The following is a 23609-nucleotide window of genomic DNA, read 5'->3' on the forward strand; positions in this document are numbered from 1 at the left end:
AGAAAAATTCCTGAAATTACTGGAGGTAGACTACAAAAGATTAATATACAGAACTCTTCAAGAGATCAGGAAGGAGATCAGGCAAAATGCAGAACACGCCAAGGAACACACAGATGAAGCAATAGAGGAACTTAAGAAGATTACAGAAGAGCACAATGACAAGTTTGACACGTTGCAAGATTCCATAGAGAGACAGCAAACAGAAATCCAGAAGATTAACAATAAAATTTCAGAATTAGACAACTCAATAGGAAGTCATAGGAGCAGAATTGAGGCAATGGAAGTCAGAATTAGTGAGACAGAAGATAAAGTGCTAGACACCAACTTATTTGAGGAAAAATCAGATAAAAGAATTAAAAAAAAATGAAGAAACCCTATGAATTACATGGGACTCTATCAAGAGGAATAACCTACCAGTTATTGGAGTACCAGAAGAGGGGGGAGTAACAGAATATACTGAGAGAATTGTTGAAGATTTGTTGTCAGAAAACTTCCCTGATATCATGAAAGATGAGAAAATATCTATCCAAGATGCTCATTGAACCCCACACAAGGTAGGTCCCAAAAGAAAGTCACCAAGACATATGATAATCAAACTTGCCAAAACCAAAAATAATGAGAGAATTTTAAGATAGGCTAAGGATAAATGAAAAATCATCTACAAGAAGAATCAATAAGACTAAGCTCAGACTACTCAGCAGAAACCACGCAGGCGACAAGGCAATGGGATGATACACATAAAGCCCTGAAGGAAAAAAAAAACAAAAACAAAAACTGTGAACCAAGAATTACATATCCAGCAATACTGTCTCAAATATGATGGTGAAATCAGGACATTTCCAGATAAACAGAAGTTTAGGGAATTTTCAAAAACCAAACAAAAATTACAAGAAATACTAAAGGGAGTCCTCTGGTTAGAAAATAACATCAGATAACAACCGAAGAGTAGAACACAGGACAGAGCAACCAGATATAAACCCAGATAGGGAAGTCACAAAAGTAAATCAAAGCTAAAACGCTGAAAATAGGGAAACACAGATGTCAATATGTAAAAGATGGCAACATTAAAAAGAAAAAAAAAAGGAGGGACTAAAAAATGTAGTCATAGATCTTTCATATGGAAGGAAGTCAAGGCGATATAAAGAAATAAAAGATTGGTTTAAACTTTGAAAAATAGGGGTAAATATTAACGTAACTACACATCAAAATAAAAAACAAGAAAAACATAGCATATACAAAATCAACAATGAAAAAGATGAAAAGAAAATGCATAAAGAAAAATGACTCAGCGCAGAAAATTAAGTGGAACAAAGAAACTGTCAACAACATGCAAAAAATAAAGGACATCAAAACGACAGCACTAAACTCATACCTATCAATACGCTGAATGTGAACAGACTGAATGCACCAGTAAAGAGACAGAGAATGGCAGACTGGATTAAAAAAGCATAATTCATCTATATGCTGCCTACCAGAGATAGAACTTAGACTTAAAGACACAAACAAATTAAAACTCGAAGGATGGAAAAAATTTTATCAAGCAAACAACAATCAAAAAAGAGCAGGAGTGGCAATGTTAATCTCAGACAAAATAGACTTTAAAGTAAAATCCACCACAAAGGATAAAGAAAGACACTATATAATGATTAAAGGGTAAATACACCAGGAGGACATAACTGAAATAAAACAAATATATCAGCACCTAACAACAGGGCTCCAAAATACATAAAACAAACTGTAACAGCATTGAAAAGAGAGATGTGCAGCTTCATGATAATAGTAGGAGATTTCAACACACCAGCTCAATAAAGGCATCAAAACCAAACCAAACCCAGTGCTGTCGAGTCAATTCCGACTCATAGTGACCCTATAGGACAGAGTAGAACTGCCCCATAGAGCTTCCAAGGAGGGCCTGGCAGATTCAAACTGCCAACCCTTTGGTTCGCAGCTGTAGCACTTAACCACTACGCCACCAGGGTTTCCAATAAAGACACAGAATATCTAAATGACACAATCAAACAACTTGATTTCATAGACATATACAGAACACTCCACCCAACAGCAGCCAAGTATACTTTCTTTTCCAGCACACATGGAACAGTCTCCAGAATAGGCCACATATTAGGCCATAAAACAAGCCTTGCCAGGATCCAAAGCATACGAATATTATAAAGAATCTTTTCTGACCATAAAGCAGAAATCAATAACAGGAAAAGGAAGAAAAAAAAAATCAAACACGTGGAAACTGAACAATACCTTGCTCAAAAACTACTGGGTTATAGAAGAAATTAAGGGCCGAATAAAGAAATTCACAGAGTCAAATGAGAATGAAAACACACCCTACCAGAACCTTTGGGACCTATAAAAAGCAGTGCTCAGAGGTCAATTTATAGCAATAAATGCACACATACAAAAAGAAGAAAGGGCCAAAATCAAAACATTTACCCTACAACTCAAATAAATAGAAAGAGAGCAGAAAAAGAAGCCCTCGGGCACCAGAAGAAAGCAAATAATAAAAATTAGAGCAGAATTAAATGTAATAGAAAATAGAAAAACAATTGAAAGAGTTAACAAGACCAAAAGCTGGTCCTTTGAAAAGATCAACAAAGTTGATAAACCACTGGTCAAACTGACAAAAGGAAAACAGGAGAGGAAGCAAACAACCCGTGTAAGAAATGAGATGGGCGATATCAAAACAGGCTCAACTGAAATTAAAGAAATCGGAAAATACAATGAAAAATTGTACTCCCACAAATTTGAAAACCTAGAGGAAATGGACAAATTTCTAGAAACACACTACCTATCTAAGCTAACAGAAACAGAGGTAAAACAACTAAATAAACCTATAACAAAAGAAGAGATTAAAAAGGTAATTAAAACACTCCCAACAAAAAAAAGGTCTGGCCCTGACGGCTTCACTAAAGAATTCTACCAAACTTTCAGAGAAGAGTTAACACCACTACTACTAAAGTTATTTCAGAGTACAGAAAACGATGGAATACTCTCAAACTCATTCTATGAAGCCACCATGACCCTGATATCAAAACCAGGTAAAGACACCACCTCTGTTTTCTGTTAGAAAATTACAGACCAATGTCCCCCATGGCCATAGACGAGAAAATCCTCAACAAAATTCTAGCCAATAGAATTCAACAACATATCAAAAAATAATTCAGCATGACCAAGTGGGATTCATACCAGGTATGGAGGGATGGTTTAACATTAGAAAAACAATTAATGTAATTCATCACATAAATAAAAGGCAAGAGCCATATGATCTTATCAATCGATGCAGAAATTGCATTGACAAAGTTCAACACCCATTCGTGATAAAAACTCTCAGCAAAATAGAAACAGAAGGGAAATTCAACATAATAAAAGGCATTTATACAAAGCCAACAGCCAACATCATCCTAAATAGAGTCTGAAAGCATTCCCCTTGAGAACGGGAACCAAACAAGGATACCTTTTATCACCACTCTTATTCAACATTGTGCAGGAGGTCCTAGGCTGAGCATTTAGGCTAGAAAAAGAAATAAAGGGCATCCAAATTGGTAAGGAAGAAGTAAAAGTATCTCTATTTGCAGATGATATGATCTTATACACAGGAAGCCCTAAAGAATCCACAGGAAATCTACTGGAACTAATAGAAGATTTCAGCAAATTATCAGGATATAAGATAAAACATACAAAAATAGGTTGGATTCCTCTACATCAACAAAGAGAACTTTGAAAAGGAAATCATCAAAATAATTTCATTTACAATAGCCCCCAAGAAGATAAAATACTTAGGAACAAATCTAACCAGAGACATAAAAGGCCTAAGAACAATGAAAACTACAAGACACTACTGCAAGAAACCACAAGAGGCCTATGTAAGTGGAAAAAACGTACCTTGCTCATGGATAGGAAGACTCAACATTTGTGAAAATGTCTATTTTATGAAAAGGGATCTACAGATAGAAAGCAATCCCGATCCAAATTCCAATGGTATTTTTTAATGAAATGGAGAAATAAGCCATCAACTTCATATAGAAATTGAAGAGGCCCTGGATAAGTAAAGCCTTACTGAAGAAGAAGAACAAAGTGGGAGGCCTCACACTACCTGATTTTAGAACCTATTATACCACCACGGTAGTCAAGACTGCTTGGTACTGGTACAACAACAGATACACAGACCAATGGAGCAGAATTGAGAATCCAGACATAAATTCATCCACCTATGAGCAGCTGATATTTGACAAAGGCCCAATGTCCATTAACTGGGGAAACGACAGTCTCTTTAACAAATGGTCCAGCTGCAAAAGAAAAGAAACAAGACCCATACCTCATACCATGCACAAAAACTAACTCAGAATGGATCAAAGATCTAAATATAAAATGTAAAACGATAAAGATCATGGAAGAAAAAATAGGGACAACTCTGGGAGCCCTAATACATGGCATAAACAGTAACATAACTAACAATGCACAAACAGCAGAAGAAAAACTAGACAACTGGTAGTTCCCCAAAATCAAAAGACTTCATCGTAAGAGTGAAAAGGTAAGCTACAGCCTAGGAAAACATTTTTGGCTATGACAAATCCGATCAGTGTCTAATCTCTTAAATCTACTGCAAAACCTCAACAACAAAAAGACAACTAACCCAGTTAAAAAATGGGCAAAGGATACAAACAGGCACTTCACCAAAGAAGACATTCAGGCGGCTACTAGATACATGAGGAAATGCTCACGATCATTAGCCATTTAGAGAAATGCAAATGAAAACTACCATGAGATACCATCTCACCCCAACAACGCTAGCATTAATCCAAAAAAACACAAAATAATAAATGCTGGAGTGGTTGTGGAGAGACGGGAACTCTGCTGGTGGGAACATAAAATGGTACAACCACTTTGGAAATCAATTTGGCACTTCCTTAAAAAGCTAGAAATGGAACTGCCATAGGATCTAGCAATTCTACTCCTTGGACTATATCCTGGAGAAATAAGAGCCGTCATGCAAATGGACATATGCATACCCATGTTCATTGCAGCACTGTTCACGATAGCAAAAAGATGGAAACAATCTAGGTGCCCATCAATGGGTGAATGGATAAACAAATTACGTTATATTCGCATAGTGGAATACTATGCAACGATACGGAACATCAATGAATCTGTGAAACATCTTATCACATGGATGAATCTGGAAGGCATTATGCTGAGTGAAACTAGTCAAAAACGGACAAATATTGCATGAGACTACTATTATAAGAACTCAAGAAATGGCTTAAATACAGAATAAAACATTTTTTCGATGGTTATGAGGGTGGGGAGGGAGGGAGAGGGGTATTCACTAACTATATTTTTTATAACTAGATAAAAAAAATGATAAGAATTATCTTAGGTGAAGGCAAGGACAACACACAACACAGGGGAAGTCAGCACAACTGGACTCAACCAAAAGCCAAGAAGTTTCCTGCATACAACCAAATACTTTGAGGGGCTGAATAGCAAGGGTGAGGGTCTGGGGACCATGGTTTGAGGGGACAGCTAGGTCAACTGGCATAACAAAGTTTATTAAGATATGTTCTGCATCCCACTTTGGTGATGGCGTCTGGGGTCTTAAAACCTATCAAGTGGCCATCTAATATACATCAATTGGTCCCAACCCACCTGGAGCAAAGGAGAATGAAGAATACCGTAGACACAAGGAAAATATGAGCCTAAGAGACAGAAAGGGCCACGTAAACCAGAGACTCCATCAGCCTGAGACTGAAAGAACTAGATGGTGCCGGCTACCACCAATGACCGCCCTGACAGGGAATACAACAGAGAGTCCCTCATGGAGCAGGAGAAAAGTGGGATGCAGAACTCGAATTCTAGTAAAAAGATCAGACTTAATGGTCTGACTGAGACCGGAAGGACCCAGCCTGTTAGCCCAGAACTGAAACCATTCCCAAAGCCAACTCTTCAGACAAAGATTAGACTGGACTATAAGACATAAAATGATACTCGTCAAGACAGAGCTTCTTAGCTCAAGTAGATTAAAAAAAAAAAAAAAAAAAGAGACTAAATGGGCAGCTCCTATCCGGAGGTGAGATGAGAAGGCAAAAAGGGACAGGAGCTGGTTGAATGGACACAGGAAATTCAGGGTGGAAAGGAGGAGTGTGCTGTCACATTATAGGGAGAGCAACTAGTGTCACGTAACAATGTGTGTATAAAGTTTTGTATGGGAAACTAACTTGAACTGAAAACTTTCATTTAAAACACGATTAAGAAAAAAAAAAGAATAAATTGAAGCTGCAGGTGAGGGTGTATGGATAAACAGCTGAAGATCTGCCAGTATGCCCAGGCAGAAGCAGATCTTCAGTTCTTTATGACTCGTTCTAGAGCAGCCAGTCAGGCTGGGTCCATTAGAGGGCTCTTCCCAGTAAAATCCCCAAACCATACCCATTGCCATCAAGTTGATTCGGACTCATAGATACCTATTGGACAGAGTATAACTGCTCCAATAGAGTTTTCAAAGAGTAGCTGGTGGGTTTGAACTGCCAAACTTTTGGTTAGCAGCCATAGCTCTTAACCACTGTGCCACCAGGGCTCCATTTCCCAGCAGCACTTGGGAATTGCCTGTAGTTTTATGTTGGAGGGGGAGGAGCTATACCACCTCTTGAAAATTCTGACTAATGATCTCTATTATAGATTGAATTGTGTTCCCTAAAAAGCTGGTAAAATACAGAGCCAGTGGAAAGGAGGAAGATCCTCAACGAGATGGACTGACACAGTGGCTACAACAATGGGCTCAAGCATAACAACGATTGTGAGCATGGCATAGGACCGGGCAGTGTTTCGTTCTGTGGTACATAGGGTCGCTATGAGGCAGAACCAACTCGATGGCATCTAACAACAACAAAAAGTTAAAAGTCCTAAAACCTGGTTCCTGAGAATGTGACTGTGTTTGGAAACAGGGCCTTTGAAGATGATGGCAATTAACAAGAGGTCATACTGGATTAGGTGGTCCTAATACAAGGGGGAGTTCTACTCTGTCCTGTAGGGTTGCTATGAGTTGGAATCGACTCGACGGCACTGGGTACTGGGTAATACAAGTGGTACCCCTATAAAAGAGGAGCAGAGACACACAGAGAGACATAGAGGGATGACAGCCATGTAAAGATGGAGGCAGAATTGGAGTGATACCTACCGGCCAGGGAAAACCAAGGATCACTGGCTGTCACCAGAAGCTAGGAAAGAGCCATGGGACAGATTCTTCCCCGAGCCCTCAGAAGGAAGAAACATAACCGACGCCCTAATTTCAGATTCCTAGCTTTGAGAACTATGAGACAAGAAATTTCTGTTCTTATAAGCAGCTTGTTTGTGGCACTTTATTACAGCAGTCCTAGAATAAATCAGTCTTGGAAGAAATACAACCAGAATGCTCCTTAGAAGAGAGGATGGTGAGACTTTGGCTCTCTTTCTTTGGATCTGTCATCAGGAAAGATCAATCACTAGAAAAGGACACTGTGGTTCATAAAGTGGAGGGTCAGTGTCCAGAGAAGCAAAACCAGTAAACCATATAAATATATATAGAGACAGATTTATATAAAGGAATATATAAAGGAAACGGCTTTAGGAGGTTGTAGAGACTGGAATATCCCAAGCCCCTGGATCAAGACAGAAGCTTCTCCTGATTCACACAGCCTCAGGGGCTGACAATCATAGGATTGGCAGGTGAGACAGCAGGACTCTTGCTTACAGGCTGAGAAGATCAATGCATCCCAAGACCAGCAGGCAAGAAGATGGCAGGTAAGCTGCTAGCTCAAGTCCCAAGAACAGGAGCAGGATCCGGAGTGAGCAAAAGCCCACAAGCCTTGCCAGAGAGTCCATTTACATTTGATGCGGGCTACACCCCCAAGGAAACTCCCTTTCAACTGACTGGCTACTCACAGCATCACCCATCATAGAGGTGATCACATTATATCAAATCTCATCACAGAAGTGATCAATCACATCATCATACTACTGCCAAACTACATCATAACGGCCACATCACTAAGAATCATGGCCCAGACAAGTTGATACACAACCTTAACGATCACAGTCAGCAAAGGTGAAAGAGGCCCTTGGTGAGATGGACTGACATAGCGGCTGAAACAATGGACTCAAACATAGCAACGGTCGTGAAGGTGGCCCAGGACTGGGCAATGTTTCATTCCTTTATGCATGAGGTCACTATGAGTCGGAGATTTCTTGACAGCAACTAACAACAACAGCAGGAAACGGGGGGCAGTGGTGGTTCAGTGGTGGGATTCTTGCCTTCCATGTGGGGTTGGTTCCCGGCCAAAGCACTTCATGCACAGCCATCCCCCATCCATCAATGGAGGCTCTGTGTTGCTATGAACCTGACGAGGTTTCAGAGGAGCTTTCATACTAAAAAGGATGAGGAAGAAAGGCCTGGGGATTACTGCTGAAAAGCAGTCAGGGAAAACCTTAATGGACCACAACAGTTTGATCTGCAACCCATCATAATAATGGCACAAGACTAGGCAGCTTTTCTATCCTTTGTGCACGGGGTCACCATGAATTGGGGACTGGCTCCATGGCAGCTAACAAAAACAACAGGAAACTAACACAGCCTCAAACATGGCACCAGGCCAAGCCTGATAGATGTCACCCACCTTTGATAACTACTAGCCCTGAAACCTGACATGGAGGGGAGAGTTCAAGTCAGGTGTCTGGACTTCCTTGGTTCCTCAAAACATGACAACCCAATTGTATAATAAAGGCATCAAACGCTGAATAAACTACAAACGGCGTGATCCACCTTCGAATAATCTAGGATAAACTATTACTTGCAAGATACAGCTCAACCTCGTTCAGCACAAATTTGATTTAACACATTCAATTAACTTATCAGTAATGATTTACACGTGAGATGATTCAATATCTACGCTGGAAACTGCCACGGTTGATGGCTATGTTGCTTGGCTCTCTCTTCTGCTATGTTTCTTTTTGCACCTGCCTTCTCTAAGCTTGCTTCCTTAATATGTTGCTTTGGTTCTATTCTTTTTTCTTCTGTCCTGGTTTGCTTTTATCTTTCCTTCCACGTGGAGGTCAAAGATCAGCATGATGAAAAGAATCAAATAGATGCTTAGCTCAGTACAAGACAAAAGAAGTTTGAACAAATACGAAGTACACTTGTATTGGAAATGTAATAAAGAAAAGCCATGCATTATATTAACAAAGAAATCTCACACTTCTTTCTCTTGTTCTAAAAATATATATTCATCTTAGAAACTTTAAGGAAAAAAGGGATAAGCATAAAAGGAAAATAAAAACAATCCTTGATTGCCATAATTCCAAATGGCAATGACCATTGCTAATGTATTGGTATATATCCTTCCAGATGCACGTGTACAAAACTTTCTGATTTTACAACACTGCTATTATATTGTACATGTGGATTTATAACCTTCTCTTTAGCTACAATTGCAGGCATCTTCTCACGTCATCAAAGATTTTCCTGCAACATCATTGTCATGTCTCATTCTGTGGTAGGAATGCACTAAATAAATTGAATCAGTCTCTCATTATGGGACATTTATGGTTGTTTTCAAATGTTCCTTATTATAATCAATGGTGCTATGAATAGGTTTGTAGTTAATCCATGATTATTTCCTCAGTATAAACTCATAGAAGTAAAAGCAGTGGGTCAAAATTTGTGTATAATTGGCAAACTGCTCTCTGGAAAAGTGGGATCAGTTTACACTCCTGCCAGCAGTGCTTGAGAGCATAGGTTTCCTGGCACATTTAACCATGCAACACAGTAGAATATGAAAACATCATTATAATTTGGTAGATTACAAAAATGACATTTTAACATGCGTTTGTATGACTTTGTGAGATAGAAGATTTTTTGCAAATATACTGGCCAGTGATATTTTTAACTGTGAATTGCCTCTTTGTGTCCTATACCAAGTTTGCATGTAGGTATGACAATCTTTTCTCCACTGATTTGTACGTGTTCTTTTTTTTGATATTTTCAATCTTTCATTTTTCATAAAAATGCTAACATTTCACCCAGGTTTTCATGTACTATTTACCATTTATGAATTTTCTTTTAACACAGAGAAATCAAAAAATATTTTATTCAATTTATTGATCTCTTTATGGTTTCTTTTTAACTGTTAGTCTTAAAATTTCCTTTTCGATTCTAAAATTACATTTTTTTTAGTATTTGTATAATTTTCTCCTACTTTAAATCTTAATCCACTTAGAAATACTTGGTGTTATTGTAAGATATGAAGTAGGAATCTAAATTTTCTTTTTCCAAAAGGACAGTGAATTGTCCCAGTGTCATACTATTTCTTTGTAATTTCTTTGGGAATTACATGGTAGTGCTTAATTCTTTATATTGGTATACTCTCTATTTATTCCTTTGATCTATTGTTTTCATCAGCACCACACTGTTTTAATTGCTGCAACTTCATAACATCTTTTATTACCTAGGAATACAACCTTATTAATTACTTACTCTTTTAAAAGGTTCTTGCAAATTATATTGACGCATAACCTCTGCACTTATTTTAAAATATTAGGAAATCAGCAAGAAGCATTGTTCAAACTACCATTTTTAAACTGAAGTTCTGTTAAGGAATCATTGTGCTTTTAGGGAACTCTGATGTTTCTTTTCTCCTTTAATAACAATAGTAATTAGACAACAATAACAAGGAGGCCAACTGGTAGGAGAAAGAACGTCAACTTTGTGAAGACCCAATCCTGGGTTTGAAATATGACTTTGACATTTGTTAGCTATGTGGCCTCAGGCAAGTTAATTAACCTTGAAGAGTCTCAGTTCAATCATCGTTAAAAATAGGGATGATAATACCATACCTACCTCACAGAGTAATAAGAGGATTAAATGAGACAATGTTTGCTGACACACAGCATACCACTGCTATAAAGAAAAGGCTCAATAAATGTTAATTTCCCTTCCCTTATACTGGCCTGGCCTAAGATCTATTGTTTATAAAGCATTTTTATATGCATCATCTCATTTGACTCACACAAGTCTTGACTCACCGGCAACGATATGGTTTCTGTTGTATTAAATTACATATAGATCATTAAATGATGATTTTACAAAACTTTCAGAGTTTTTTTTTTAACTTTAACACATCACTGAAATCTTTGCTGAATTCTTAAGAATAGAATTATTTTAAATGATAGCTTGAAAGTGGCAATATTTTTTACTTTTTCAACAATTTGATATAATTAACAAGAATATGTGGTACACTGTTAATGCCCACATTTTTAGAAACATACCTATTCTCTAAAGCAAAGTCTATGACTATGTGATAGGTTTGTAGTCTAGCTTAACCAGTTTCTACTGTGTTAATAACGTTTGATTTCTATTACATTAAACATGATTTTTAATTTGAAAATTAATATGAAAAGAAACCTATTTTCTTTTCAGTTGACTCAAGTCACAGGTTGAAGTTAATATTATATTAGTAATTTGTATTTGTAACAATTCTAAAAAACCGAACCCACTGCCGTCAAATTGATTCCGACTCATAGTGGCCCTATAGGATGGGGTAGAAGTGCCCCATAGGGTTTCCAAGGAGCAGCTGGTAGATTCGAACTGCTGAACTTTTGGGTAGCATCCAAGCTCTAAACCACTGTACCATAACAACTCTAGAGAAAATAAATATGTAAGTCAGTGTAACTATAACATAGTATGGCCATTAAAACTGTTTGGAGCCCTTGAGACTTGACTTTGAATCTCTGCCTGACGAGGTAGCAACTTTGGGTAAGTTACCTAACCTCTTTGAGCCCCAGATTCTTGTTTGTAAAATGGAGACAATAATGTCAACAAAGAAAGTTGTGAGGATAAAGAAAATAACATTAGTCAAGCACTTAGCACCGCAAGCATTCAATGAATAGTTATGACTGTTGTCATCCTTGCTGTTATGAACTGGGGAGTAGCAAAGTCATGCAGTCCCCTTGGAAAGAAAGAATTGAAAGAAATAATAATGAAAGTTTCCAAATAGCAAAAAACCAAAAACCTGTTGCTGTCAAGTAGATTCAGGCTCCTAGCAGAGTAGCACTGCCTCATAGGGTTTCCAAAGCTGTAAACTTTACAGGGAGCGGACTGACACATCTTTCTCCCGAGGAGTGGCTGGTGGGTTCGAACTGCAGACTTTTCAGTTAGCAGCTAAGCACTCAACCACTGTGCCACCAGGACTCCAAATAGCAAACGAATGGCAAACATAATTGTATTCTAAGTGTATGATGGTTTAAAGAAAAAATTCTCATGCCTATGTATATTCAAGTGGAGAAAAAACATTAGTTGGAAAGTATTTATGGAGTTACCACACAGTGCTGGTAATAAGAATGAGAAACAAAGACTCCAAAATTATTATAAGATACCTATTCACAGATAGCTCAGGCTGATTCTGAGTCTATAGGGCAGAGGTTTGGGATGGTAAGAACTCATAGAGCATATCCTCTTTTGGTTTACACATAAAAATCTTGTTTTATTTTGCATACAAATACCCCTTCCAACATTTTCAGCAGCTTTCACAAAAACTCCTTTAGGATATTGGGTTTCCTGGATACTCTTCAAGATTTCCCCCTTACATTCAAGCCTTAAATGAACAGAAGATTTAGACTGATAGAGAAAAAGACTTCATTCTCTTTGTTTTTTAGAAGGACAAGCTCTGAAAATCTCAGTAGAATTTGGCAGATGCTACGCAGCTGAAATTTGGAAAATCTATTTTTGGTACCCAGTAAACTAATATTCAGAGAACAAGGCCTTGAAAGAGCCACATACATGTGATAGTTAAAACCACCCAAACCTGCAGCAAAGTTTAGTTAGATGCTGGTTTTTCTTCTTGGGTGTCTGCTTTGTGTCTTAGAACAACAGGCAAAATTTCTTAGCCCTGTGACTATGCAATTCTGTCTTGGATTACAGATGCCTTGCTCGTGTGGTTTAGAAAGGCTTCCTCTGCTGGTTGTTCTCAGTGTGTGAAGCACTCAATTCTGAAGGTCAGTGGAGCCATGACACATTATGGGTAAGCTCATCAGTGCCTCACTTCACAGTGAGTTCAGGGGGGCATGATGCAGGCAGACCAGTAAGTGATGGTCGTGATGTTTTGCTGCAGAACATTTGGGTTTCCCTACAGGTGTAATCGGTATGAAGTGAGTCATTAGTCATCACATTTTCTGGAAGAGTCAGAAGATAAAAAGTTTCGAGTGAAATTGAACAGTATTGTAATTCACTTTCGTCAGTCATGTGAGAGGATGATGTGCTTCAAGCTTGTTCAAAAAAGCTCACCCCAGACTGGCGCTTATAAGAAGTATTGAAAAGAATGGAATAGGAATGAGACTTTTCTAATCCTCATTTAGTTTTTTTATGCTAGGGATGTGTGAAGATGCTGTGTTTGAAAATATCCTTTTGTATCTTTAAACAGACCTGATGGGTGAGGGGATAGGGACAGTGGTGGCGAAGGGAATGGGAAGAGTTACGCAGCCATAGAAAGGGAAAGTGAACACATGGAAACTACGTGAATCTCTGGGTAACTATGTCAGAAGGAAAGCAGTTTCAGAAATCTCCATCCCCTAGGGATCTGAGCTCCATTTCACTAGTCTGCTTAAAGGCAAAAATGTGGCTAACTCACCACTGATTAGCAAAAGAGCTTGGCTGCTAACCAAAAGGTAACCAGTTTGAACCTGTTAGCAGCTCCTTGGAAACTCTATGGGGCAGTTCTACTCTGTCCTGTTGGGTTGCTGTGAGTGGCAATCGACTCAAGGGCAACAGGTTTTTTTGGGGGGGGGCAGGCCTATGGGGGAGGGGAGAGCAAGACTTACACTTTAATAAGGTGTTGCAACAGAGGGAAAGCACATAGATTTTCTAAGTGGAGATGGTTCCAAAAGGAGAAACCTGGCATAGACAATACAAATATTACCGTATTTGCTCATTTTGTGAAACCAAATCAAAACCCGAACCTGTTGCCATTGAGTCACTTCTGCGACTCATAGCAACCCTATAGGACAGAGTAGAACTGCCCCATAGGGTTTCCAAGGAGGAGCTGGCGAATTCCAACTGCTGACCTTTTGGTTAGCTGCCGAGCTTTCTAACCACTGCACCACCAGGGCTCCTATTTTTTGAAACCACCTGAAAATTCAAACTTTGAGTAAACATACTAGCAATATTCCTCTTGTTTGAGTACAAAAATCCACTTCTTCAAGGGCTAAAGAGTTCTTTAAATCAAGTGTCAATTGAGGGTTCAAGGCTTGAAACTTCAAGGAAAGCAGATGTATTAGTGACCAGGAAAAACAACTCAGGGAAGTGTTAGTAAGGCTTTTAGCTAGCATTCATCATTTCAGACTAAAACAATCATGTGTATTTATGTTTTCACAGCTGAAGAACAAATGGGATAAAAAGGAGATGATACATTAAAAAACCCGTTGCCCTGGAGTCAATTCCGACTCACAGCGACCCTATAGAACAGAGTAGAACTGCCCTATATGGTTTCCAACGAGCGCCTGGTGGATTCGAACTGCAGACCTTTTGGTTAGCAGCTGTAGCTCTTAATCACTAGCCACCAGAGTTTCCAGATGACACGTTAGGTGCTTGAAATTCTGGGTCGTTCTATCATCTGCAACAAATACTTCCAAACAGCCTCTTCCAGGAAGGTCCACGACTGATGCCTTCCCAGCTCCACGGGGAATGCAGGTGAGCCCTTCCACTGTGAAGAATTTCGTGGCTCCACTAACTTTTCTAGCTTAGCATGGTTCTGTTTACATGCCATTCCTCGCTTTCATAGTCTGGAGAGAACTTTTGCCAGCCTGGTAATTCTCCTACTTCGTCTGGTGGGGGCGTTGGAAAGATTTGAAATTTCTTTGCGTTATCTGTAAACGGGAAGTTCTAACTCTCCAGTCCCTTCTTTGCGCCCCTTCGCCCCCACACACCCATATCTGTTATTTTTCAATTATATAGACGCTCTGAAGGAAAATGGGAAACCCTGGTGGCCTAGTGGTTAAGGGCCCTGGTTGCTCACCAAAAGGTCGGCAGTTCAAATCCACCAGGCACTCCCTGGAAACTCTGGGGAGTTCTACTCTGTCCTATGGGGTCGGTAAGAGTCAGAATCCACTCGACAGCGGTTTGGTTTTATTTTTTTGGAAGGAAAATCCCTCTGGAAGGGAAAATGGGTTATGAGCAGGATAAAATTGGAAAGCTTTTCCCACTTCTCTTGCTGCTCCCAAATACTCCTCTCATCCCCCTTCTTTCTCCCCCTTCTCCTCCTACAAAGGACGCAGGAGTTACGTTCCCTCCCACCCGAGGCCCAGGCCCCGCCCTGCACACTACGCGGGGTTGGTACCTGCATTGTAACGCACAAGTCTGCGCCCGGGGGCGGTTTCCCACCCGTCGGCTCCTGCAAGGCCAGCCTCGGGCCTCGCCACCCAGGCGTTTCGTGGGGACGCGTTTGCTCCTCCTAGCCTCTCCCCAAAGCTCCCAGACACAAATGCGTCGTTAATGCTTGTCTGAGGCCTCCTCGCGATTGGAAGCAAATTCGCATTCTCTGGAGGCACTTGATGGGGGTGGGGGGGCAGGCATATTTGGTGTTTGAGACCTCAGTCGCCCCGTATGCCCCCCTTCACGCAACAGAAAAGAAAGTGCCCGCGCTCACGCGCTAGGATTTGGTGAGGCAGCCCCAGACTCGCGCTTCTCAGGGCCCTTGGGTCTGGTCCTTAGCTTCTAGTTCCTCCCCTCCCTTAGCTTTTTCTGGCCTCCCCTGGCCCATTGACTCAGGGCCAAGAATTTTCGAGAGTAGGATAGCTTCTCCGCCCGTGGGACGCCAAACTCGCCCAGAGACGGTTGTTTGGCAACAAAACTTAAGAAAGCTGACTAGGACGCAGGCCTGGGTTCCATTCCCCCGGTAGCTGGGGCGTGGCTGGCTGGAATTTTCGAAGGTGCTGAGCAATGGATAGAATTGACTTCTGGAGATCAGTGACCGAGCATCTCAAATTAAGTTCTCCACTTACCCTTCCAGTGAATGGGTCGAGGCCTCGAGGCCGGTAATTTTGGGGTGTTCGGCCCTGAGTTTCACGCGGAGAGCGCCTGAACTGAGAAGAGTGAGAAGGGGCACAGCCTTGTAAGCCACAGGCGCTGTGTAGATTCTTGCAGGGCCCTTGGAGCAGTAGTTCCGTTACCCTCCCCGCAAAATTAATCCTGTTTGTGGTTTTCCCCCCTTTAATAGGCCGTGAAGTCAACAAAGTCCCCACATGGTGGCTCCCTTTACTAAAGCTGAGTGATGAACTTGTACAAGGAGTCCTGGAAATTTTCAACTATTTCTATAGATTGAACTCATTGCAGAATTCGCGTGGGAGGCAAGAGTAAGGATTTTAATCGCGTTCACCTTTGACGTGAAGCACGGCGGAAGACAGGAAAGCCACAGTCGGTAATAGCTTTGGGCGTTTTAGTAAGAAAGACGTCTCTGCTTGATTATCCGGTCGTGTTCACCGCGGGCTCTTTGTGTGCGAGCTTACTGCAGAGGCACAGCTGAACACGGAACACACGCATGTAAACACTGCAACATAAATCAGCGAACATATGCAGCGGAGACAAGAAACGCATCCTCATGTAGATGTGGCTTGAAGCTTTATTCCAGACAGGCCATCTGGAGCAGCGCCAAGAATAAACCAAGAGCAATCGGGTAGCTCCTGGCCACTCACGGCCAAGAAATAAGCAAAACTTTGGCTTCTTGGAGGAAGTGTAACGTCTCAAATAAGAGAGCGGGAACCGCATGGAAATGAGAAACATTACAATTTTGTCTTAGAAAAAAGGATGCAGAACTAATATAGCTTATTTAAATGTTAGATCCAAATCATAGTAACAGGAAACACTCTCACTAAATGGTCATTTCCTCTACTCTTTAAGATCCAAATAATTAAAATGCATACTAATGGTTATTGATGGCTCAATTTCCTTTTTAAAAGAAATAGACCCAAGTTCTCTTACTGGAGTAGAAATTTACGAATCTCCTTACTCAGAGAATTGGAAGCCTCATTTTGGATGTGGTCTTCCTTTATTGCTTTTCTCTTCCCACAGTCATTTTCAGTTAAAAAAAGAAATTCCCAACGGAGGGCTACCTGTTAGAAACCCTCAGCAAGTGAACTTGTACTGGACATCCTCACAGTTTCTCAGTCTGTATTTCCTCAAACAGAACTCTAGTTGTAAATAAAGTGAAAAAGACATATTTCTCACCTCCAAATTCTTAAAATTTCTATTTTTGTGTAAAACACAATTTCAATTTTTAAAAACAGTAAGAGTCACAGAAAGTGTGAAGGTCTCAAGTGGGCAATCTAGAGATTTAAAAACCAGGACTAAGAAGAGACTGCCAATGCCCTTCACTCAAATATAGGCAGTGATCAGGGACTGTTCTTGTCATTAAGGGCATTCATCGATATTACAAGGGGGGTCGTATTTGAACAGAAGGGTAATTTGATAATTAAAACCACCATATTAATAGCACCACTGCCAATGCTTCAGATTCTCTAGTGAAAAATAAAAAGTGGCGATTTCCGACTTTTGTAGCATCTGCTACAAAACAGTTCAGCACCCAGAGCCTGGACAGCTCCACGGGCCCAGCTCCGGACACAGCTTGAGCTCTAAATCAATCTACTCATAGCCAGACTGTCAAGGACAGCCAGACTCATTAGAGGTTTACTGAAAATCCTTCAAGACTCCCCTTTAAAAACAAAAGACTTCCACATTTAATTGTCTATCTGGAAGGACATACGCAAGAAATTAGGAGATCTAAATTAGATTTATTAATAGGAGAGCTTGATAGTGCTTAATTCCAGAAGACTAAAGCTCTGTTTGGTGGGATTTGATAAGAAGTAAAAAGAAGTAGTAGGGATATAGTTAAAAACATGACTTCAACTATCCTAAAGATTCTATGAATTCTTTATCCATCCTTGAGAAATGAGTGAAATTGAAAACCATCAAAATAATTGGACTTCTTAAAAATTGGATTGTATGAGTGAAAGGTGTTTATGAGAAGTCGATGACTCCGGATCTTATCATCCAAGAGGACAGCACAGAATAGTTAATATGTTCCTTGAGGGACTTGGATGCTGACGTCTTTTTCTGATACCCGATCATTACGTGACTAAAAAAAAAAAAAAAAGGGAAGTCATTGCATGAATAAAAATCGAGGCGCAACAGTGCAACAAAACATTCTGTAAAGGCAATAGGCAGACATTGACAAAGAGAGCTCTCCTAAAACCATGTTCAGATAGGTTTTTGCTAACTGCACATATAAATACGAACAGAGGGCCGGTCACCTCTGTAACCACCAGCAGCAGCCGAAGAAGCCACAGCTTCAGACGCAAGCAGAGGGACCTCAGAGAAGAGAAGGCGCTGCCGACTCGTGCAGCTGCCTGACCCAGCGGCTCCCACAGACGCCGGTTGTGCCGCAGCCATCCCTCCCTTCTTCCTTCTCCTTCTTCTTCGACTTTCCCTCTTTTCCTTTAACCACTTCCTTCTCTTCTCGGTGGACTTGCAGCCGCTTGCCTCCCCTCTCCTTTAGCTTGCCTCCTCCTCTCTCATCCTTCTATCTCTATCTCCTCGCCCCCTTCTCTCGCTGTCACGCTGCCTCCTAGTTGTGTGCGTTTGCAAACTTTTGAACAGAATACTGGCTTCAGCAAACAAGTCTTCCAGCTCCTCCTGCTCGTTCCTTCGCCTTCTCCTCAGACACCAACGCCAGACGGTGATGCCTCTCGGGTTGTGACTCTCGCGCAGAAACTTGGAGGAGCCCTTTGCCCGCCGTCCTACTTGGCAGCAAACCCTCTCCTCGCAGCGGTAAGAGTTGAATGGCAAGGGGGGAAAATCATACCAAAGGACTCACTTGACTGCTGATTTTTTTTTGCCGGCATCAGGAAACGAGTTAGTTTTCCTTCGCACCAGGTCTGGCGAGTTATTGGTCGCTGTTTAGTGTGTGTGCATAATTTTTTTTTTTTCTGACTATAGCGAGGGAAGTGGCAGGACGCGCGCTGGCTGTCACTAAGCGGTATTTAGCACAGGGCACCTGAGCGTCTCACCGTCCCTCCCCCAGCTCCGGGAGTTTCTGCTGGGTCGGGGGTCGGGGGCCAGCCAGGGGCGTTCTGACGACTGTGTGCCCTCTTTCCCGTCCTGCGCAGAATGACCATGTGTAGCGGAGCGAGCCTGGCCTTGCTGGTCTACGGGATAATAATGCACAGCAGTGTCTACTGCTCACCTGCCGCCGCCGGACTGCGGTTCCCCGGGATTAGGTAAGAGCTAGCCGCCTGGACGCCTCCTCTTTGCGCCCTCCTGCAGTTGCCCCAGGTCCCAGTTACGAGCACCTCCCTCCGCCCGCCAGTGCCCCGCCGCCAGCTGGGCTCCGGGTCGCGGCCTCAGCCCGAGCAAGCTTCGCGGCCGCCTGGCGCCCCTCCCCCAGCCCGCAGCCGCCAAGGGGCCCGGGTCACAGCGAGCGCGCGTCGGCCCGAGAGGGACCTCCCCTCCCCCGCCCCGCCCGCAGGAGGGGAAGTGCAGGGCAGGGCCCGGATTCTTTTCCCGAATCTTAGGCTGAGTTAGGAAAACTTCAGCTCTCGGAGCCGGCTAAGGGATGAGGGTGAAGCTCTTGCTGACTTTGCTTTGTTACAGCTACAGGGGATTATCGGGGCGGGGTCTCCCTCTCTCCCCCCCGCCCTTCCTCTTTGCCTCAATTAGAATTCTTCCCCTAGAAGAGCTTTCTCTCAAATGATCCATATTCCAACTGCATTTTGAGTCCCAGAATGCCTTAGGGAGGAAGGTGCTGAAAAGGGCTGGTTGAGGAGAAGCGACTTGAAAGAAGGAAGAACAAGAATGAGTCTGCGAGGGAGGGCGGGGACGGATGCCAGGAAGGAGGAAGAGAGAGCAGGCTAGCAGGCTGGCAGGACCAGGAGGACAGCCCTACCGGTCCCAGGCTGAGGGATCCTAGCTTTTCCTTAACCCCAGAGCTGCCAGGGCTCCCCGCCGCAGCCCCACAGACCGTGGCTGGTCAGTGGGAGAGGGGCAGCGCGCTTTGCGGCGCAGCGTCCGCAAGCTGCGGCGCTCCGGGCTCCGGGTGGGGAGGAGCGCGCCTTCTGCCGGTAAAATTGCTCCTCTGAGCCGCGCCCGAGAACGTCCGCTCTCGCGGCCGTTGAACATTGATTTGGCCGGAGAGATGGGTTCAGTATTACGATTCTAGCATCTGGGCGCCGGGCAAGGCAGGAAGTGTCCTGGGGCTTCCGGCACCTGGGCCCGAGCTCAGACAAGTCGCCGGGTAAAGGGTGGGTGTCGGGTGAAATGCGCTCGTCTTGCCCTCGCCTCTCCAAGCTTGGCTGGAAGGCGAGCCGAACGGGAATCCTAAGGAAGTAGGGACTCCAACCCCACCTAGGGAGCGCTACGTGGCCAGGCCTCACTTCGGGCGAGTGTTTTATCCCACCCCTAAACGACCTGAACCAAGGATAGAGGCGGCAGGCGAGGGCCTCCTGGGGAATACTGCGCACCCGCTCGCTCTCGGTCCCTGTTGATCCCAATCTACTTCAGCTGCTCCCGTCCCTGCGCCCTGGGGTTAAGATGGGGCCCCAGCGCCCCGCCATCGCTAACAGAAGAGCTTAACTATTATTTAGCGCATTTAAAAGCCCCCCTCTCCCCGGGGGACTTCATTCCCAGTTATTTTCGAAGTCTGGTGTATCCGACACTTTCTCCGGGCCAGCCACAGAATGAGCCGCCGCCAAACTGGCTGTTTAGGGGCATCTATTATTCATGTTCCTGCCAGATCCTCTCCCGCCCAAAATAGAAGCCGGAGCTTCTCCGTGACCTACATCTGCGCGGGGAAGGGCTCCCCTGGGTTCGGAGGCTGGGGCGGCGGTGACTGCCGGAGTTGGCCGCCGCACACCCGGCCCATCCTTCCTCTGTTCACTTTGGGTCTCCTTTGGGTCTTCGTTGGCCAGCACCTTGTCTCTAAGGCTTTTCTTGTCCCCGCCAGTAGCTTCTGGGCGAAGGCTTGGGCGCAAGGTGTGAAAGGGGGCTGTCCTTTTTGGTGGCCAGGTGTGTGCGGTCGGCGGTGACGCCTCGGCTCATGGAAACCGCGGCCTTGCAGGGGAGAGAAGCGGTGGATGAGCTGCCACTAGGGATGGGAATTTCTATGGGGTATAGTTTCCTCTCACCTCTACCCCGCCCCTATCCCGGAAGAAAAGACAACTCTCCAAGGGGACCTTTACGAAGAAGGAAAGCCAGGGCGAGCCCCCCTCTCACCCCTGGGTCCTCGCAACGCCAAAAGGGACTTTTACAGACCACTCCTTCTGCCCCCGGTGCCCCTGCAGGCCGGAGGACGAGGTGTACGACGAGGACGGAAACCCACTGCAAGACTATTATGATTCGGACCCGCCCGGCCTAGGGAGCCCCGCCTCCGCGCTGCACGACTCCTCCGCGCTCTACTACCCTGCGGGGAAGAGGTACGGCCCGAGCGACCTCCGCAACGGAGGCAGGGCGGTCCAGGACTGAGGAGGTGGGAGGGCTGGCGTGGGGGTCCATCGCGGAGTTTGTTTCACAAAAGCCCTTAAGCCTATCTTATCCCTGGCCGGTTCCTGTGGAAGCGACAGAACGTTAGTAATGGGCGGGCTTGCGTGTAAGCGTGGGGACCGAAAGGTCTGTGGCCCAGTGAGTAGGAGTGAGTGCGCACCCCATTCAGAGGGGCGCCCAGACTCCTCTCCGACCACTCCCAGAGGCCAGGACAGACTCGGGTTCCCGGCATTTCCTCTTGGACACATCCTAAGAGAGCTTTACGCGAGTTGTGTGCGTTTGGGGTTTTCCCCATCTGCCTCCGGAGGCGCTGAAGGGCCCCCGCGCCCAGCAGGGAACTTCGGATGGTCACGTGGGGGCCAAGTCATGACCCTGGGCGCGCACTTTACCTCCCTGCTAGAGATGTCGCCCGAGGGATCCTTAACAAGGCCTACCGAAAAGTGCTGGACCAGCTGTCCGCCAGGAAGTACCTGCAGTCGCTTTTGGCCAAGGGTCTGGGGTAAGAGTTTGCGAAAGAGTTAACAGGGGCGTGATGGCGCGCGTGCCGGAGGTGGTGTCGGTGCCGAGCGCGTGTGGGGCGGGAGGCGCGGCTTCTACGTCTGTGCGTGCACGTGGGGCCGGGTTATGTGTGCGACCCGTTGTCTGTGGGGCCCTCTGCTAAGGCCCTGAAGCGGCACCCTAAGTTTGGCGAGAGAACTCGAGATCCTGGGGAGGAAAACAAAGAGAGAGGGAGAACCAGGGAGTTTGATCCGTTTTGAATTCGAAGAAAAACCAACCAAAACCTTCAGTAATTCAAAACCTTCAAGCTTCGCGGAAGGAATTGCTATATAATTTCCAATAAGCATGGCTTAAAAAAAAAACATTTTTTTTTTTTTTTAGTGTAAATTCAAATCGAAACAAACAAATCCCCAAATTTAGACGCTTAGGGAAACAGCTTTTGCTCTTGCCAGACAAGCGCAAAGCACAGGGCTTGCGTGGAGCATCTCGGCAGAAGGCAACATTTTAATAAAACCCCTGGGAAAACAGATTACATTTTCGCAATGAATAATTCATGCGATGAAAAATATTGCCTCCAGCCTGTCGACTTATATTATTATCACGTTTTTCAACTTAGCGTGCGGAAGGAGTGTACTTGTGTCTGGCTAGGAATTGCAGGATCAAGGTAAACTCCACTGGCAGCAGACAACGTGGCATTTAGGGATCTTTGGTTATTTTCTCTGCACGTGGGGGGCGAGAGGACCAGTTATGACAATTCAGCGGAAACACACGGATGGTCAGATCTCCAAGGGCAGCATTTTCAGAGCGTTAGGCTTATTTCTCCTGCCCTTTGCCCGGACCTCATCCAGCGCCCCTTCTGCAAAGATTTAGTGCCAGGAGACTCTCAGTGGGGAGGGGGAACTGAGAGGTTGCCATCTCGGCCTCCCTCCAGCCTAGTGCTGGCAGAGAAAGGAGGCACGGGGGACGGTGAGACGCCGCCGGTGCCTCCTCGAAGGCTCCCGCGAGGGGTGGGGCCCGCTTGCTCCTGGCAGTTGTTGAATCTGTGTGTTCCACCCGCCACCCTCTCCCGAACCCTCTCCTTGCAGTGGGGACTTAGGCGGCAGCGCAGAGGACGACTCGGAGCCGCTCTCCAAGCGCCACTCAGACGGAATCTTCACGGACAGCTACAGCCGCTACCGGAAACAAATGGCAGTCAAAAAATACTTGGCGGCCGTCCTAGGGAAAAGGTATAAACAGAGGGTTAAAAACAAGGGACGCCGAATAGCGTATTTGTAGCGCTGAGTTACCAGCTACTCTGTGTATACGACCCTGAGTAACACAATGAAAAGTCATTTTCAAAACTGATGGAACAGTCATCGCTCATGTGTTCTATCCAAACATGTATTTATGTATGAAGTAAAGCCATTAAATGAATATTTTGATAATAATATTGTTTTTCTTTTGTACAAAGCACTAGAGAATGCACAATATACTTTGTGAACCAATTATTGATATATATTATAAGTATATATATTATGGATATAAAGGTATAATAGAGAGCGATTCATATAAAGCG

At 43.8% G+C, this 23609-nt stretch overlaps 1 protein-coding gene across 1 annotated transcript; it reads left to right on the plus strand.

The window, feature by feature from the left end:
* Nucleotides 1–18762: 18762 nt before the first annotated feature.
* On the plus strand, nucleotides 18763–23329 carry ADCYAP1 (adenylate cyclase activating polypeptide 1). The gene is made up of 5 exons (XM_049901848.1): nucleotides 18763–18850; nucleotides 19189–19299; nucleotides 21358–21489; nucleotides 21957–22055; nucleotides 23140–23329. The coding sequence occupies exons 2-5, from the start codon at nucleotides 19190–19192 to the stop codon at nucleotides 23327–23329; spliced, it is 531 nt and encodes a 176-aa protein (XP_049757805.1). The 5' UTR covers nucleotides 18763–18850; nucleotide 19189.
* The last annotated feature ends 280 nt before the right edge of the window (nucleotides 23330–23609 follow it).

Source organism: Elephas maximus, chromosome 11 (genome assembly GCF_024166365.1).
Source record: "Elephas maximus indicus isolate mEleMax1 chromosome 11, mEleMax1 primary haplotype, whole genome shotgun sequence".
NCBI classification, from domain to species: Eukaryota; Metazoa; Chordata; class Mammalia; order Proboscidea; family Elephantidae; genus Elephas; species Elephas maximus.